The 20,138-nt window shown below is 41.0% G+C and overlaps 1 protein-coding gene across 1 annotated transcript in view; it reads left to right on the top strand.

The window, feature by feature from the left end:
• LOC119773961 (ras and Rab interactor 2-like) overlaps positions 1-12,580 on the top strand; it is a 43,990-nt gene extending 31,410 nt beyond the window's left edge. The window contains exons 9-12 of the mRNA XM_038271202.1: positions 7,468-7,776; positions 7,868-7,999; positions 8,084-8,247; positions 11,087-12,580. Of these exons, the coding sequence (XP_038127130.1) occupies positions 7,468-7,776; positions 7,868-7,999; positions 8,084-8,247; positions 11,087-11,458 (977 nt within the window). The 3' untranslated portion in view covers positions 11,459-12,580. The remainder of the gene's footprint in view (positions 1-7,467; positions 7,777-7,867; positions 8,000-8,083; positions 8,248-11,086) is intronic.
• Positions 12,581-20,138: the final 7,558 nt, after the last annotated feature.

Here is a 20,138-nt window from a genome sequence, read left to right as displayed (position 1 = left end):
TTTACAGGTACAAACGATAGCCGGAGTGCTAACATGTTTACAGGCACAAACGATAGCCGCAGTGCTAACATGTTTACAGGTACAAACGACAGCCGCAGTGCTAACATGTTTACAGGCACAAAGGATAGCCGCAGTGCTAACATGTTTACAGGCACAAACGTTAGCCGCAGTGCTAACATGTTTACAGGTACAAACGACAGCCGCAGTGCTAACATGTTTACAGGCACAAACGTTAGCCGCAGTGCTAACATGTTTACAGGTACAAACGACAGCCGCAGTACTAACATGTTTACAGGCACAAACGACAGCCGCAGTACTAACATGTTTACAGGCACAAACGTTAGCCGCAGTGCTAACATGTTTACAGGCACAAACGATAGCCGCAGTGCTAACATGTTTACAGGCACAAACCTTAGCCAGAGTGCTAACATGTTTACAGGCACAAACCTTAGCCAGAGTGCTAACATGTTTACAGGCACAAACCTTAGCCGCAGTGCTAACATGTTTACAGGCACAAACGTTAGCCGCAGTGCTAACATGTTTACAGGCACAAACGTTAGCCGCAGTGCTAACATGTTTACAGGCACAAACGATAGCCGCAGTGCTAACATGTTTACAGGCACAAACGATAGCCGCAGTGCTAACATGTTTACAGGCACAAACCTTAGCCAGAGTGCTAACATGTTTACAGGCACAAACCTTAGCCAGAGTGCTAACATGTTTACAGGCACAAACGTTAGCCGCAGTGCTAACATGTTTACAGGCACAAACCTTAGCCGCAGTGCTAACATGTTTACAGGCACAAACGTTAGCCGCAGTGCTAACATGTTTACAGGCACAAACGATAGCCGCAGTGCTAACATGTTTACAGGCACAAACGTTAGCCGCAGTGCTAACATGTTTACAGGCACAAACGACAGCCGCAGTACTAACATGTTTACAGGCACAAACGTTAGCCGCAGTGCTAACATGTTTACAGGCACAAAGGATAGCCGCAGTGCTAACATGTTTACAGGCACAAACGTTAGCCGCAGTGCTAACATGTTTACAGGCACAAACGACAGCCGCAGTACTAACATGTTTACAGGTACAAACGACAGCCGCAGTGCTAACATGTTTACAGGCACAAAGGATAGCCGCAGTGCTAACATGTTTACAGGCACAAACGATAGCCGCAGTGCTAACATGTTTACAGGCACAAACCTTAGCCAGAGTGCTAACATGTTTACAGGCACAAACCTTAGCCAGAGTGCTAACATGTTTACAGGCACAAACCTTAGCCGCAGTGCTAACATGTTTACAGGCACAAACGTTAGCCGCAGTGCTAACATGTTTACAGGCACAAACGTTAGCCGCAGTGCTAACATGTTTACAGGCACAAACGATAGCCGCAGTGCTAACATGTTTACAGGCACAAACCTTAGCCAGAGTGCTAACATGTTTACAGGCACAAACCTTAGCCAGAGTGCTAACATGTTTACAGGCACAAACCTTAGCCGCAGTGCTAACATGTTTACAGGCACAAACCTTAGCCGCAGTGCTAACATGTTTACAGGCACAAACGTTAGCCGCAGTGCTAACATGTTTACAGGCACAAACGATAGCCGCAGTGCTAACATGTTTACAGGCACAAACGTTAGCCGCAGTGCTAACATGTTTACAGGCACAAACGACAGCCGCAGTACTAACATGTTTACAGGCACAAACGTTAGCTGCAGTGCTAACATGTTTACAGGCACAAAGGATAGCCGCAGTGCTAACATGTTTACAGGCACAAACGTTAGCCGCAGTGCTAACATGTTTACAGGCACAAACGACAGCCGCAGTACTAACATGTTTACAGGTACAAACGACAGCCGCAGTGCTAACATGTTTACAGGCACAAAGGATAGCCGCAGTGCTAACATGTTTACAGGCACAAACGTTAGCCGCAGTGCTAACATGTTTACAGGCACAAACGATAGCCGCAGTGCTAACATGTTTACAGGCACAAACGTTAGCCGCAGTGCTAACATGTTTACAGGCACAAACGACAGCCGCAGTGCTAACATGTTTACAGGTACAAACGATAGCCGGAGTGCTAACATGTTTACAGGCACAAACGTTAGCCGCAGTGCTAACATGTTTACAGGCACAAACGATAGCAGCAGTGCTAACATGTTTACAGGCACAAACGATAGCCGCAGTACTAACATGTTTTACAGGCACAAATGATAGCCGCAGGGCTAACATGTTTACAGGCACAAACGATAGCCGCAGTGCTAACATGTTTACAGCCACAAATGTTAGCCGCAGTGCTAACATGTTTACAGGCACAAACGATAGCCGCAGTGCTAACATGTTTACAGGTACAAACGATAGCCGGAGTGCTAACATGTTTACAGGCACAAACGTTAGCCGCAGTGCTAACATGTTTACAGGCACAAACGATAGCAGCAGTGCTAACATGTTTACAGGCACAAACGATAGCAGCAGTGCTAACATGTTTACAGGCACAAACGATAGCCGCAGTGCTAACATGTTTACAGGCAAAAACGATAGTCGCAGTGCTAACATGTTTACAGGCACAAACGATAGCCGCAGTGCTAACATGTTTACAGCCACAAACGATAGCCGCAGTGCTAACATGTTTACAGGCACAAACGATAGCCGCAGTGCTAACATGTTTACAGGCACAAAAGATAGCCGCAGTGCTAACATGTTTACAGGCACAAACGTTAGCCGCAGTGCTAACATGTTTACAGGCACAAACGTTAGCCGCAGTGCTAACATGTTTACAGGCACAAACGTTAGCCGCAGTGCTAACATGTTTACAGGCACAAACTTTAGCCGCAGTGCTAACATGTTTACAGGCACAAACGATAGCCGCAGTGCTAACATGTTTACAGGCACAAACTTTAGCCGCAGTGCTAACATGTTTACAGGCACAAACGATAGCCGCAGTGCTAACATGTTTACAGTCACAAACGATAGCCGCAGTGCTAACATGTTTACAGGCAGAAACCTTAGCCGGAGTGCTAACATGTTTACAGGCACAAACGTTAGCCGCAGTGCTAACATGTTTACAGGCACAAAGGATAGCCGCAGTGCTAACATGTTTATAGGTACAAACATTAGCCGCATTGCTAACATGTTTACAGGCACAAACGATAGCCGCAGTGCTAACATGTTTACAGTCACAAACGATAGCCGCAGTGCTAACATGTTTACAGGCACAAACATTAGCCGCAGTGCTAACATGTTTACAGGCACAAACAATAGCCGCAGTGCTAACATGTTTACAGGCACAAACGATAGCCGCAGTGCTAACATGTTTACAGGAACAAACGTTAGCCGCAGTGCTAACATGTTTACAGGCACAAACGATAGCTGCAGTGCTAACATGTTTACAGGCACAAACGTTAGCCGCAGTGCCAACATGTTTACAGGCACAAATGTTAGCTGCTGTGCTAACATGTTTACAGGCTTTCAGGTACACACAAAAACATTACCCTGCACTTTGCTCAGCACCTGCTCTGTTAGCTATGTCTGTTTGGATGCTCTGTGTAGGCGATAAAAGATGGCACCTGCTGGAGGGTGGGCTTAGACTGGTGATGATGGGGCAGGGGGGCTAGTGGTTATTTCCCCAAATAATACTAAAATTATTTCACCAAATAATATAAAAATTATTTCCCCAAATAAAATAAAAATTATTTTGATCTGGAGCCTTTTAAGCACACATTAACTTAGATGAGGAAGAGAGTGGAAAGGGTTTTTATTTCATCAGTGATCCTCATACATAGGCCTCAGGACACATCTGATGAAAATTATTATAAAGTGAATTTTGCATAATCTGGGACCTTTAATGGACTCGTGAGGTTTCATGTGTAGAAGAGGTTGAGTCAAACTCATCCGGTCTGGTAAGAGCGAAAACATGGTTTGAGCTGAATGCTTACAAACAGGGGCATTCAATGGATCTTCAGCAGGGATAGGAGTAACTGCACTGGGTTCTTATGAAGGAACCGGACCAGAGCTTAGGAGGGAGTGAATAACGGTAGTTTACTTTAACTGGGCAGGTAGGAAGTGTGTCAGAAGGTGTAATCCGTTCATAGCTGAAATGCTTATGAAATGAGGACATTCTCCTCTACCTGGAACAGATTCTTCTATCAATCATGAACCCGAATCTTGTTTGTTCCTTATATTTTTCAACCATTTTGGGGAAATACTGAAAAGTTTCCTTCTCTGAGATGTTTTGGAGCCGTATCTGCCAGCAGGAGGATGAGCCGGAAAGAGAAAAAGTGTTTCCAGTAAAAACAGAAGGAAAATATTTATTATGTCTGCTGAGAACAGAGATAAACTCCATCTGATCACTCCTCGGTCCTCATCGGTGCCAGCAGGCAGTAGAAAGTCCCACTGCAGGAATGAGGAAGTAGGAGTAACATGATGACACAGCTCGGTTCTGCGCTGGCACCAGAAGCTTTATCCTGCAGGTTTCCTCTGAGGCTAAGGCTGACTATGCACGGCAGTCGCTGGATGTTCTTATGCTACGGTGGAAAGAAAAGCAACAGGAGGGTTTTGGATGTGCTGGTTCAGAAGAAGTGCTGACTCAGGGTGTCCTGGAGGGCAGTTAGCTCTCAGTCTTGCTCCTGATTCAGCAGGCCTGTGGTTGGGCCTGTGGTTCTTTTAAATGCTGATGTGTTTTGAATTAAAGTTCTTTCCTTACATCCAGCGTCTACCTAATAATATCTAGTAATGTCAGCTTTCTGAGGTGGGGAACCAGTCCTGACCCACATTGCAAAGCACGGGTGAACATTGAAATATGGTTAGGCTGAAAAATTGAATCCATGTTGAAGCCTGACACTTAAACTAAACAAAAATTGTCAGTGACGTATATATTGAGGTTAAAGTCGTAGGGAAGCCATATTTAAATGTCAAATCATTCTGGCTAAAACATGGATATAAATGTACTCTTTATCAAACGATATTGTCCCAAAGTTTAGTAAATTTCCATTTAAAAAAAATCCTGTCTTAAAATCTGTTTTCTTGTTCGTTATCTTCTGCAGGCCAGTTAGTTCTACGTCAGCCTGAACACCTAAATTCGGCCAATCATATATCAACGGTCATCTATCAATCAATTTTTTTTGGTCATAGCATCTTGATTCATATGTCGCAGCTAATTTACGCAACGGTTGAAATAACAAATCAGAATCATTTCCTTTCCCATTGAGTTCCGTCCCAGTGTTCACGGGGATGGACGTCTGTGTCTTCAGCAGGCGTAGAGCTAACAGAACTGGCAGCGTTGCGAGGCAAGGGCTCAAACATGTACGGCTGGAAGCCTTCTACACCAAACCAAGCTTCTGCCGCCCTGGCGTCCTCTTCCACAACATCTTCATCCCCGCTTTCCTCCTCTAAATAAAAAATGGATGACGGAGGAGACTCCACGACCTCCGACACTAAACTCTCCTCCTCTTGCATGTTTCCGCTGTCCATAGCGTTCCTTGACAGCGTCGTTTCTAAGTCACCAATTTAGTGCTACTTGGTCCCAATGGAATTTCCTATTGGGAACCTACTAGCACTAAGATGCTAACTGGTTAGCAAGATGCTTCCGTTAAACCGGCCATAATCAAACTTGCTTGCGAACCTCCATCAGTCTAAGCCTATAGCAGCATAACTATAGAGATAGCTCAGGATAACCTGAGCCACCCTAACTATAAGCTTTATCAAAAAGGAAAGTTTTAAGCCTAGCCTTAAAAGTAGACAGGGTGTCTGCCTCACGGACTAAAACTGGTAGTTGGTTCCACAGGAGAGGAGCCTGATAACTAAAAGATCTGCCTCCCATTCTACTTTTAGAAATTCTAGGAACCACTAGTAAACCTGCAGATTGAGAGTGAAGTGCTCTGTTAGGAACACAAGGAACAATCAGATCTCTGATATCAGATGGAGCTTGGCCATTTAAGGCTTTATATGTGAGAAGGAGGATTTTAAATTCTATTCTTGATTTAACAGGAAGCCAATGAAGAGAAGCCAGGATAGGAGAGATATGATCTCTCTTTTTCATTTTCATCAGAACTCTGGCTGCAGCATTTTGGATCAGCTGAAGGCTTTTAACTACAGTTTGTGGACTTCCTGATAGTAAAGAATTACAATAGTCCAGCCTTGAAGTAACTAATGCTTGGACTAGTTTCTCAGCATCACCCCTGGACAGGAGATTTCTAATCTTTGCAATATTCCTTAGAAGAAGGAAATTCTAGAAACATCTTTGATATGGGATTTAAATGACAGGTCCTGATCAAAAACAAGATTTTTTACTTTATTATCTGAAATCAGTTTAATCCCATCCAAATGAAGTGACTGGCTAATCAGCTTCTTTTTCAAAGACTTTGGTCCAAAGACTATAACTTCTGTTTTCTCTGCATTCAGAAGCAGAAAGTTAAGAGTCATCCAGGTTTTTATGTCTTCAAGACATGATGGGTATTATGTTGCTCCATAATAATCTTTACAGAAAAGTGTATGACTGCAAATTTTAAAAAGTACAACATAGTATCAAAGTTGAATTTCATTCCGGTAAAGGGTCATCGGTCATGAGCAGCAGGTGAAGGTGATGCTGACAAATGTAGTTTATGATCAGGCCTGACGTTTTTCCGCCACCAGACATATTGGCAGGCAAATTATGAAATCCAGCAGCCAAATCTGTATTCTACAGAATACAGATTCAAGCGCCGTCTGGTTATTGACCAACTCCATCTTATTTATGACTTGACCTACATCATGAAAACTGTGTCTGACCTGGAGTGAACATCATCTAGAATAGAAAATGACCGGAGTAAAAGCAGCCAATCAGCTCATTTCTTTAGTAAACACCGAGCTGCAAATATAATAAACTGATTAAAATGAACTGATTCATATTGTCATCATTTGCATATTTGTTTAACATTAATATAAAACATTGTTTTTATTTCATTTTTGTACAAGTCTAATATTTCGATTGAGTAACTTTTTAGATAATTAACAACATCCATCATAATAATGTTTCATTTCACATTTTTATCGATCTCTTGCGTTCAGTTTCACCTTTCCTGTTAAAAAAAACAAAAATATGAAAATCTTTTTCCTAATTTTCCCCATTTTGTTTCAAAATAAATCCTGAGGAATAATTTGCAGCATGATTTCACAGATTGTTTCAGTCATGACCTGCTCCACAAACGTAACATGCCGGTAGTTCTGGAGTTGGAGGAAAGTAGATTAGATCCAGTCCTTCTAGAGCTGCTCTGTTTATAATATCTGTTCATGTGAGTTATTATTCTGGTTTAACGGGTCAGACAGTCCAATCGGTCAATTTTACATGTTGTTCCCTGTAACGTCGGCTCTCTCTACTACCTTCAGAACCATTCAGGACCACATTTCTGGGTTCAAACCAAGTCTGGTCTGTTTTAATCTATCTGTTAGAGTTCTGTTGGCGCTGTGGGACTAACTGTGTCTCCTTCTCAGACCGCGTCCTGGAGAAGGCCCTGATAAAGTGCGTCCTGAAGCCCCTAAAGCCAACCCTCAGTGCCGCGCTAAAAGACTTCCAGGTGAGCAGCGGCAGCTGGCAGGAGCTGAAAGACAACCTGTCTTTGGCCAAAGCCCGGCGGCCGCAGGAAATGGGCGTGACCGACGCCCTTCCCCCCGACCCCGTAGCCGTTGAGAAGATCAGGCAGAAGTTCCAGGTCATGTGTAAGCTGTACTCCCCAGAGAAGAAGGTCTGCACCCTGCTCCGAGTCTGCAAGCTCATTTACACCATCATGGAGGACAACTCGGGTACAGACCTCTGACATCATCAGTTTCTGTGGTAGAAATGCTCTACATGATGTGTTGGAGACGCTGAGGCAAGGCTGTGTCTTTGTGTCAGGTCGCTTGTATGGCGCTGATGACTTCCTCCCCATGCTGACCTACGTGTTGGCTCAGTGTGACATGCCTGAGCTGGACAATGAGATCCTGTATATGATGGAGCTGCTGGACCCTTTGCTGCTGCACGGAGAAGGTACCCGTCCAACATCCCCTCTGTCTATTAAGCAGCTCTTCCTGTTTCTCCTCTCCGGCTCTAACCTGTTGTCTCTGTGTCCAGGAGGCTACTATCTGACCAGTGCCTACGGAGCCATGTCCCTCATCAAGAACCTCCAAGAGGACCAGGCGGCCCGGGTGCTGAGCTCTGAGACCAGAGACACGCTGCACCAGTGGCACCGCCGCCGCACCACACAGCGTTCAGCGCCCTCTATTGACGACTTCCAGGTGAGAACCAATACTAACCAACCAATCAGCAGGACCCTAATTCAAATTTGAGGAAACTACCTTTTCACATCTATGCCCATACCTGTCTATGTCTCTGAAAGGGGGTCGTTAAAGGGAATTGTTGACCTGCTGAAAGGGGTTGAGGTTGTGATGATAGCGGGAAAGGAACCCCAAACCTTTACAGGGGAACAGAAGACCTCGCCTATTCAGCCAGGCCAACAATTCTCTTTAACGACCCCCCTTTCAGAGACATAGACAGGTATGGGGCATTGCAGGCTAACAAAAGAAGCCGAACGACCTCCGTTCCAAAAGGGTTTTTTTTTTTCTACTTTTTTTTTGGTCCAAATGCGACCTGGATCTGATCTTTTCAACACTGTCTGAATAACATAGATCTGATTAGTTCCAGTGCGACCCAGGCCACTTGGCTCTGTGGTCCTGAATCCGATATGAATTCCAGTTGAATGTGACCCGTGTCAGGTTGCATTCATCTGACCTGAACGCCATCAATACTCCACAAAGTTCCATATTCTGTGTCTTTCTACGCAAAAGCAGGAAGAAAAACAACCATGGCGGATGATAATGTGGAGAGTGGTCTCTATTTTCAATCATCTTGAAAAGATTGTGTTGTTAATTTACTGGCTGAGGTTGGAAAAGAAATGAAAAATCAGTAGTTGCGCTCCAGCACTCCCATCCATGTTTACTCCTGTAACCGCAGAGCACGCTCACTACTTGTGACATCATTGCTTCCTCTGCTGCGCATGCAGGACACTTAAGTTATATGAATGCAGTTCACACTGGAGATCACATGCAAGTCGCATATATTTGGAAATGACAACGACCACGAAGAATCGGATTTCATAAAAAAAAAAGAAAAAAATATTTTTTATTGATCATTAAAGCCTGGAGTGGGAGCGTAGCCTGAGTTAATGACTCGGTCAGTCACTTGGTCATGATCAGAGTAAATATTCCAGAGAAATAATCATTCATTTACTTTAAGGCCGAGTTATACTTGTTCTTGGGTAGTCGTGCCAGTCTGTGCATGCTGTGCACAGGCCCATAGCAGCACCGTACAATTTTTTTATAGTTCTAGGTGATGAACATTCATCCATGCACTTTCCGGGGTGCTGGTGCCTATCTCCAGCTGTCTACAGGCGAGAGGCGGGGTCCACCCTGGAGAGGTCACCAGTCCATCACAGGGCAACACTGAGAAAAACAGGACAAACAACCATTCACACACGTTCATAACTAAGGACAATTTAGCCTAACAGTCATGATTTTTGACTGTGGGAGAAGGCCAGAGTACCCGGAGAGAACCCATGCATACTCAAGGAGAACATGCAAACTCTAAGCAGAAAGACCCCAGGCTGGGAAACGAACCCAGAACCTTCTTGCATCCCACTTCCAAAATGGCCGAAAGCAGGATTGATTATTGAAGTATAATAGGCAAGGCAAGGCAAGGCAAATTTATTTTTATAGCACAATTTAGTACAAAGACAATGCAAAGTGCTTTACATGATTAAAATATAGGAAAATAAAACAGAATCAAACCAAGTAGGAAAAAAAATAAATGAATAAAAATGCAGAAACAAGAAAGAACGTTAGAAATAGTTAGACTAAAGAAAATAAAAAAGTTGAACTAATGATGTTTCAGTTGAACTGTTTAACTAGAACAGTGGAAGGCAATCCTAAACAAATGTGTTTTTAGTCTTGATTTAAAGGAACTCAGGCTTTCTTGACTTTTACAGTTTTCTGGAAGTTTGTTCCAGATAAGTGGAGCATAGGAACTAAATGCTGCTTCTCCATGTCTAGTTCTGGTTCTAGGTATGCAGAGCAGGCTGGAGCCAGAAGACCTGAGTGGTCTGGAGGGTTGATACACTGATAGCAAGTCTGTGATGCATTTAGGTGCTAAGCCATTCAGAGATTTATAGACTAACAGAAGTATTTTAAAGTCTATTCTCTGAGATACAGGGAGCCAGTGTAAGAACTTTAGAACTGGGGTGATATGCTCTACTTTCTTAGTCTTAGTGAGGACACGGGCAGCAGCGTTCTGGATCAGCTGCAGCTGTCTGATCCACTTTTTAGGCAGACCTGTGAAAACACTGTTGCAGTAATCAATTTGACTAAAAATAAACGCATGGATTAGTTTTTCCAGATCATCTCTGAGACCTGTCTGTGGTCACTTACAATTTTGGAGAGGTGCAGCAGAGTGTCTGCAGAAGAAGCGGGGGCACATTTGCGTTCACTGCGACACACACGCAGACCACCTGGTATCTGAGTATAAATCAGCTCTTAATCCTCGATGCGGGCGACCCGGGCTCAAATCCGACCTGTGATCCTTTGCTGCATGTCTCTCCCCCTCTCTCATACCCGCTTTCCCTTCAGCCAACTGTCCAAAACAAACGAGCTAATATAGTTAGATAATATACACTTGAAACAAGACAATGCATAGTATGTTTCTTCTTTTAAATGTTAATTGTCATGTTGCATTGGCAAAGTGTCTCACTTACCTCTTAAATTCAAGAAAAAATGCATTTAGTTTAAGAAAAAAAAGACTTATTTAGGATCATAAGCATAAGAAGTCTTATTTTCAGAAATCCCAGATTGGGTTTTATGTTTGAGCTCAGAGAGAGCAGAATAGTGTCTGTTTATTGTGGTGTCACGATTGATCATGTTATAGTCACCCATGGTAATGCATCCATGCTGCAGAAATGAGAAAAGTAATTAGAGTAGTCTACGCCATCCGTTTCTCCTTTATTGTCTGACGCCTCTTCTGCTGTTTGGAGATGTTGTCTGTTCCCCTCAGAGGCGAGGCTCTCATGATGATCTTATCTGTCCTCAGAACTACCTGCGGGTGGCGCTGCACGAGTCGGGCAGCGGCTGCACGGCCAAGACCCTGCAGGTGCGACCGTACGCCACTGTGGAGGAGCTGTGCCAGCTCTGCGCCGTGAAGTTCAAGGTGTCGGACCCTGAGAACTACGGCCTGTTCCTGCAGACGGAGGGCAGCAGCCAGCAGCTGGCCGCAGACACCCACCCTCAAAAGATCAAAGCCGAGCTTCACAGCTGCCCGCAGCCCGTCCCCTTCCACTTCGTCTACCGCCGTCTGGCCACCAGCAGCTCGCCGTCAGCGGGACTCTCCAGCGCCGCTCCTGATCCTCGGGCCCACCCAAACCAGCAGAACACGGACGCTCCAGCTGCAGCCTCGGCTCCGTAGGATTCCAGAGGGACGGCCAACCCCACATAGACCATCGCCCAGCAGCTTTCAGTGAGCGACTGGAATGTTAACCAATCAGATCCACTGTCAATCATCCCATTGAACTGTCATATATTGTCCTGTGAACACACGCACATCTGGCTGGGAGTTTGAACAACAAATAAATATGATTCCAACCGTTAACTCTGCACATTCCAGCCGCTTCGGATGTTATCATCCCAATAAATGGCCGTTATTAGTGGTTATCAGTCACGTAGGTTGTTATCACCAAATGAATCCTAAAGTAATTCTCTTTTTACCTGCAGAATTCATTGATCTGAACATAATTTTAGAAGTTCTTCATTTAAATAAAAAAAGTAAAGAAAAATCTCATATCCTGTAAAGTGAGTTGTTTTTAAACCCCACATTAAACTGAAATGTGAAATTCACAGTAAAGTTTTTTTAAAGAAGGTCGTCTATAAATAAAGTAGATTAAAGTATAAAGAAAGTCGGTAAGTAGAAAGTGAAACTTAAGGTTTTAGACGGGACCAAAGCGGCTGTCATCAACGATGATAATCACTAATAACAGCCATTTAATGGTTGATCACATCCGTGAAAGTTTACAACAGATTACCTTTAAAATAAAGGAACTTATTAACAGAAATCATTGGACTGTGAGTCAGAGATCTTTCTATAGGTTCCCTTTGCAACATTCAGCACCTTTTAGAGCCTCTTTAGAAGAACTCATACAATCCTGCTGACTCTGAAACTGCCTACTTTCTCTGATCCTACCTCACTGTCTGTGTCAGCCTGGTGCTGAGACTCAGACCGCCGCTTTTTATGTGTTGGACCTCAGAGAGATCTTCATTCTTTTCTTCAGCCTTCTCTCTCCCTATCTTAATGTTTGACATGTTTTGCAGCAGTTACTCCATGCAGGCTCATCAGATGTGTAACCTGCCACTGATAAACTCTTTATGCTGATGCAACAGCTGACAAAGAACATCTGTAATCTGTTTGATCAATTTCAGACACGTATGTCCTGAATAATTGTTACATCTCATGACCACCAGGGGTCGCCATGATGTTATGCAATGAAATGTTAGTAACTTTTTGTTATTTAATAAAATAACTTTCGGACTGTCATATTAATGAATGTTTCCCACCTGAAAACATGATGAAGAATCATTAGAGTGATCTTCGGTTTCTAATACAGCAGTTTAATGCAGGCCTGGATTGATTAGATGAGAGGAGAAAGTCTTCAGCAGTGATCCCTGATCTCTATTTATTCACTGGATTACTGATAGCCTGAAAAAGTGAAGCCACCAGCTGCCATATTGGTACTCCCCACTCCCATAGAGATGCACAGTAAAAATATCTACCTGTGTAGCATGTGACTGCAAAAACAAGCATTTTTCAAAGTCAGTGGATGTGCTAAACAATTAGTCCACATATATGTAAATGTATCCTTTAGTATTACTATGTAGCGTAACATTAGTCTGGTTATCTCTGACCGACTCAAAGACATTGTCTGAGTTAGCCATTGACCTTGTGTCTAACATTAGAAAATAGAAACTAGAGTAAATAGAAAGTAATTCTCTGTGAAATGTAAATGTAGTAATTCTTTATTAAGCGCATGAGGCTGTCGTTTGTAGTGTTTGTTGTATTTCTCATTTGAAAAAGTCATGAAATATATTGCATGTTATGTTGACGATAAAAAAGCAACTCAAACATTTTAGAGTCTAATGCACAGAGACACAGCATAAAGTATATGGCTTCATTCATGCACAATTTGCAAACAGGAAAGTACTACAGCATTAACAGACACGTTCTTGTAATTCAGCCTTGATTTAAAATCTTGAAATCATATGTAATATGTGATTACCATAGAAATCTAATCAATACATGTATATTACATATGCATCATCAATTTAGCACTTTAGGCACACCTGTATTATAATGCTCCATTAACACATTCATTTTGTTGTGATGGATTTGTATATGTTACATTACATGATGTGTAGACTTCATAATGACTATGCAATGTGATACGCCTATTTTTTTATTATAAGCCCCCTGAAAATGAGAACATCATCGCTGTTCAATGCTGTAGCGCACAGATTGTTTATATTGCAACCAGTTCCAACTAGGGAGTACCAATATGGCGGCTGGTGACTTCCCTTCAACCTAATTTACCAACAGGCTATCAGCAATCCAGTGAATAAACAGAGATCAGAGGTAGTGATGCTTTTATGAGGCGTCATGAAGCGTTTCCACACCCTAGCAAACTGCATTGATATTTTGTTCTGATAATGTGTCAGAAGTTGACCTCATTTGTATTATGAGGCAGAAATGTAAAACCGACAGGCAGAAATAAATACGGTACAAAAAAAAATAAAAAATACAATGGAAGAATAAAACAGACCAAAATATTATAGGATGCACATAAATAAATACTTAAAATAAAGTTGAAGATTATAACAGACAATAAATAAATAATGTAATTATTACGAAGGTGAATATAAAAGGAGGCTAATTAGAAGAGATATATACATTTATGTCTCACTTTATAATTTAATTTCCACCTACATTTATTTGTTTATTGTCTTTTTGGGGGCTATTAATTGTATGCTTATTTCTGTAGTTATTTTGTAATAATGGTAGAGCTGGTCCTCCATAGAATACTGACACCTGCTGGACATTTAAAGTCACTACAGGCAGCCTCTTAGAGTAAACTGAGCCTGATTGGATGATGACCTTTAATATGATTTAAGCCATTGTTTTCTATAATATATAATTTCATATTTTCGTTTAAATAGAAAATATTTTTGATATTTTTAGTTGAAATCTATAAATGTGAATATATAAAATGGGACAATTTAAATGAACATGTGAATAAGGGATTAGATTATCGGTTATTTGTGGATTAGAATTTATTTATTTTAAATAACAACAGTAAAACCAGCAAATTAGGAGCCGATTTGAAATCAGATCAAAATGGCTCCACTGGGCTGAAACCTTTTGCCTTCAGGCTGCTCCATATGTCTTCATTCATTTGATGATAAACCATCAAAGATAACAGATTTTTATTTTGGCAGATCCTGTTATAAACACAGTTTAGAGGTCAGTCGGTCCAAAACAGCTCTGATCCTGGACCCATTACCATCACTAGTGATCAGTGAGGCACAAACAATTAATCACAGGAAAGGCTCACTAGCAGTTTCCTTTAATACAAACAATTCAACCTGAAATTATATTTCCGACAATTTTCTCATTGCATTTACATTGTTTACTGTTTTTTTTAAACAATATTAATTCATATTTATTATAAGGCTTTTTATTGTCAACTTCTGTAATATTCAATCACAGAACTTCACCACAGTAGGCTAATAGTGGAAAAGTTAACTGATTTTTAAGTATTATTTCAGTTTAATATGGGAAAAAAGGTAGGATTCTGACTTTAATCTAATAATTCTGACATTTTTCTCAGAATCGCATATTAAACTGAAATAAAATTTAAAAATCAGTTAACTTTTTATTTTTTCAGCGGCTCTTCCATATATCACACACTCCCCCACTTAAAAAAAAATGCAATGGGCGACATCGGCCTGAAATCCCCCGCCGTCATCAAAACTATTTGTGCATTGTAAGTGTGAATTTGAAGTTGCAGAGATTAATCAATAAATCATAAGTTTTGTAATTGGAGAATTTAAAAAGAAATTCACAATCTGTGTTCTACAAGTTGCACATCAAAAATCTCTTACATTCTTAGTTATGCTCCGAATGGTTCACACGTGTTGCAAAAGTATTTGTGCATTGTAAGTTTGCTTTTTTGTAATGTTAGTTTTTCTTTGTATATTTATTTATTAATTTGACAGGGACAGTGTACGTTACTAAGCATTCCTGCAAATGCACCAGAATTAACCAAAAAGCTATTTTTTATCTGTTGTCCCTGGACAGATCTTAAAATTGTCTACCTGAAAAACACAACAGTAAGAATATTACAATGGAAAATACAAATATGAAAACACTTTGTAATCAGAGTATAGCATCAAGTTAATTAAACTTCTGGGATATTGATTTGGTCAGGTAAGTAACAGAGGGGGTTGTTAGTCAGTTTGAGCTGCTTTGGTGTTTATGAAATTAACAACAGGTGCACTAGAGGGGCAACAACGAGACGACCATCAAAACAGGAATGGTTTTACAGGTGGAGGCCACGGACATTTTTTCCCCTCCTCATCTTTTCTGACTCTTTTTGACCTGTTTTGCATTTGGCTACTGTCACTACTGTTAGCATGGCGCTACCTGGACCCTACAGAGGTTGCACAGGCAGTCCAACTCCTCCAGGATGGCGCATCAATACGTGTCACTGCCAGAAGGTTTGCTGTGTCTCCCAGCAAAATCTCAAGAGCATAGAGGAGATTCCAGGAGACAGGCAGTTACTCCAGGAGAGCTGGACAGGACCGTAGAAGGTCTACAACCCATCAGCAGAACCGCTATCTGCTCCTTTGTGCAAGGAGGAGCAGGAGGAGCACTGCCAGAGCCCTACAAAATGACCTGCAGCATGCCACTGGTGTGAATGTCTCTGACCAAACAATCAGAAACAGACTTCACGAGTGTGGTCTGACGTCCTCTAGTGGGCCCTGTGCTCACTGCCCGGCACCGTGGAGCTCGATTGGCATTTGCCACAGAACACTGGAATTGGCAAGTCGGCCACTGGCGCCCTGTGCTTTTCACAGATGAGAGCAGGTTCACCCTGAGCACATGTGACAGACGTGAAAGGGTCTGGAGAAGCCATGGAGAACGTTATGCTGCCTGTAACATCGTTCAGCATCACCGGTTTGGTGGTGGCTCAGTAATGATCTGGGGAGGCATATCCATGAAGGGACGCACAGACCTATACTAGACAACGGCACCCTGACTGTCATTAGGTATCGGGAAATCCTTGCACCCATCGTCAGACCCTACGCTGATGCAGTGGGTCCTGGGTTCCTCCTGGTGCACGACAATGCCCGGCCTCATGTGGCGAGAGTATGCAGGCAGTTCCTGGAGGATGAAGGAATTGATACCATTGATTGGCCCCCACGCTGGCCTGACCTAAATCCAATAGAACAACTCTGGGACATTATGTTTTATATCCATCCGACGCACCTCAGACTGTCCAGGAGCTCAGTGAAGCCCTGGTCCAGATCTGGGAGGAGATACCCAGGACGCTATCCATCGTCTCATTAGGAGCATAGCCCAACGTTGTCAGGCAAACATACACTCACATGGAGGCCATACAAATGACTGAATACCATTTTGAGTTGCTGCAATGAAATTTCAGCAAAATGGACTAGCCTGCTGCATCATTTCACTGTAATTTTTGGGGTGTCTTTGAATTCAGCCCTCTGTTGGTTGATAATTTTCATTTCCATCAAATGATGTGGCATCCTTTGGTTCCTAACACATCACCCAGTCCATGTCAGTAGAAATAAACAGCATGATTATTTGCCCCATTGAGATCTGATGTGTTTTCAAAGTGTTCCTTTGATTTTTTTGACCAGTATACACACATATATATATATAGACCCAAGTGGCAGCTTGGTTTGTTAATATGTGTTATGAGCCAGTTTTTGAGATGCTTTTTGAAAAGAGTGAATGTTAAATGTTCTCTGATGTTGAGGGAAAGAGTTTCACTCCTGAGCTGCAAAAGCTCTTTGACAACACAGTCTCCTGTGTTGTCCCTCGCCTCACAGTCGGTGTGTTCCTGATCTTTATAAACTGACTGAGTGGAGGAGATGACAGACCATGGATTATGTGTCACAACTACAAAAAAAAAGCTACACCTCTTTTATTTCTTGACTACAATTTCACAAATAGTGTTCTGGGAAGACCAGTGAATGTAACTACATGAATCTGCAGCTGTGAGTCAGAAATTCAACTTTACAAATTACACCTTCCTTTTCACTTGTGCTCCAAATGTCACACAGGTATAATTGATGCGTGACTTGTGGGTAGTACCCTTGGTCATACAGCAGAGGGCACTGCCCGCTCAGTCAGTCTGTACCAGAAATACATGTATGGCAATGTTGCCTTCCTAAGGACCCGGCCCATGTAGACCTTAATACAGAATGCTCCTGTGTTTAGCTCCATCCGTCTTTCCTGTTCCTGCTGACTAAAAGCAGGCCCAAACCATGATGCTGCCACCACCATGTTTGACAGTGGGGATGGAATGTTCTGGGTGATGTGCTGTGTTGCTTTTATGCCAAACATAATCTTTTTGGATCCAAATCCAGCTTTAAACGTCTCCTCTACAGTCTCTCCGAGCTGCCGGATGTGTTCCTTGTTCTTCATGGTGCTCTCTGCGCTTTAAACAGAGCTCTGAGTCGATCACAGTGCAGAAGCATTTATATGGATTATACAGAGGTGGACAACATTGGATCATTCAGAGATCCTCACTGAACCTCTGGAGGAGATTGCTGCACTGGAAATAAAGGAGCACATTCATTTTACCGCCCCACGCTTTAGCTTTTTATTTGTTAAAAAAGATTTAAATTTAACATAATTTTGTTCCACTTCATGATTGTGTCCTCCTTGTTTATTCTTCACAAAGCATTAGTTTATATCTTAATGTTTGAAGCATGAAATGTGGCAATATGTCAAAAAGTTCAAGGGGGGTGAAGGATTTCACAAGAGAATATTTTTTATTAATATCATTTCTGCTCTAACTCAATGATCGGTGACATCTCATAATATCCAGGTGTGTAAATAACCTGGCAATGCCTCTTTAAAAAAAACTTTTATCTTTAGGAAGGGTCAAATTGGTCAAGCAGACGGCGAGACTGTAATTTTAATTTTAATTGAACAAGTTTTTTTCTCTCAAGGGATTTAACTTCAGCTATATATTGGGATGATGTTGGATTATATAGAATCTATAAACTTAGACTGTTGGAGGACATGGGGACCCCTTTTCATTATCTGTTTCATTCTATCTCAATTATTCCATTCTGCAGTATCTGTTCGTTCAATCTCTGATGCTATGCACTGCAAGCAGCACTCGGAACATATTAGTTTTAGGTATAAATAAAGATCCATTGATTATTCATTGCTGACCAGACTTCTCCTTTAAATGGAAGATTTTTTAATTTTAACTCTCTTGTTACATCTGTTCTGTAATACAGATGTTAGTTATACATTTTTTATATTTATTTTTTTTTTTTGCAATTTCCCCAAACGTTGCATAATCCGAGTTTATGTTAAATCTGCCGGGAAGGACAAAAAAAAATTTTTTTTTTAAATCCTCTTTTGTATATACACCATAGAGTGGCAGACTTTACTATGTTTGCAAACAGCCTAAGAAGCTTTCATGGATTAATGCGCTGCAGCAATTGCTTCTGGAAGGACATTGCTGATGCCTTTCCATTTATTCATTAAGTTAAAATACACCTTTACGGTCCATTGCGTACATGGTTGAAGTAACTTTGACGTTGAAATTAAAACTTTATGACTTTCAATAATATGACTGTTTATCTCAAAATAATTTCTTTATATTTCCTAATTATGACATACAATATGCTATGACTTGCTTCCTCTGTTTCAAACCCTTTAGCATTGCATGGAAACATCAGGCTGTGTAGGTGTGGGTTACAAATACAAATATGAACACAATGGCTTCTGCTCCATTACTGTTTTAAGCAATGAACATGTTTTTTAAATGGAAATTTAGCAAAATAAATAAATAAAATAAAATTGTCATCCAGTAATGAAACTTTGATTAACTTTTCTAATAAAAAAAAAGCTTTTCAGAATAAAGTTGGTGATTCTATTTTTCAAGTATTTTTTCCCCTCGTAATTTTGTGTTTACATTTTTTTTTCTAATGATCTTTTCTAATTTTTTTGTATTTTTTATTTTCAACTTTCATTTTCTCAAAATTGCATTTTTTAATAGGATATGTTTTACAGTGCCCTTCACTTCTAGAGGTGGGCTTTCCTCTCAAGTGAGGAGTGAAGTTGCTTTTCTATCGGTCTGCTGGACATTAGCTGCAACAAGTAAAGAAAAGTTAGAAATGTGATCTGTTAAACAAAGGAATGCAATTATAAGACTAAAAAAAAAGAAAAATATATCAAACATAAAAACAGATTCAATCTCAGTTTTTTTTTCAATTTCCATTAACAAAACATGTTCTTTGCTTGTAAGAATAATGAAAAAAAAAATTACTCCATAAAAATACTGTTTAAATAATAACATTTAATGAAAGTAGCAGTTCAGATAGATAGATAGATAGATAGATAGAGATAGATAGATGATATAGATAGATAGAGATAGATAGATAGATAGATGATATAGATAGATAGAGATAGATAGATAGATGATATAGATAGATAGATAGATAGATAGATAGATAGATAGATAGATAGATAGATAGATAGATAGATAGATAGATAGATAGATAGAGATAGATAGATAGATACAGGGAGATAGATAGATGATGTAGATAGATAGATGATATAGATAGAGATAGATGATATAGATAGAGAGATGATATAGATAGAGATAGATGATATAGATAGAGAGATAGATAGATCGATCATGCAGTAAGTTGTGAGATTGTTGTTTGAACATAAAACTGAATAACATTTGATTAAATTTGGAAGTACAACACAATGCATGCTTTAAATAATTTAAAAATCTTTCAAAGTTGTTTTTGTTTCATTAAAAAGA

Source organism: Cyprinodon tularosa, unplaced genomic scaffold (genome assembly GCF_016077235.1).
Source record: "Cyprinodon tularosa strain WSP-4 unplaced genomic scaffold, ASM1607723v1 ctg794, whole genome shotgun sequence".
Lineage (NCBI taxonomy): Eukaryota > Metazoa > Chordata > Actinopteri > Cyprinodontiformes > Cyprinodontidae > Cyprinodon > Cyprinodon tularosa.
This window is presented reverse-complemented; position numbering and strand designations above follow the sequence as displayed.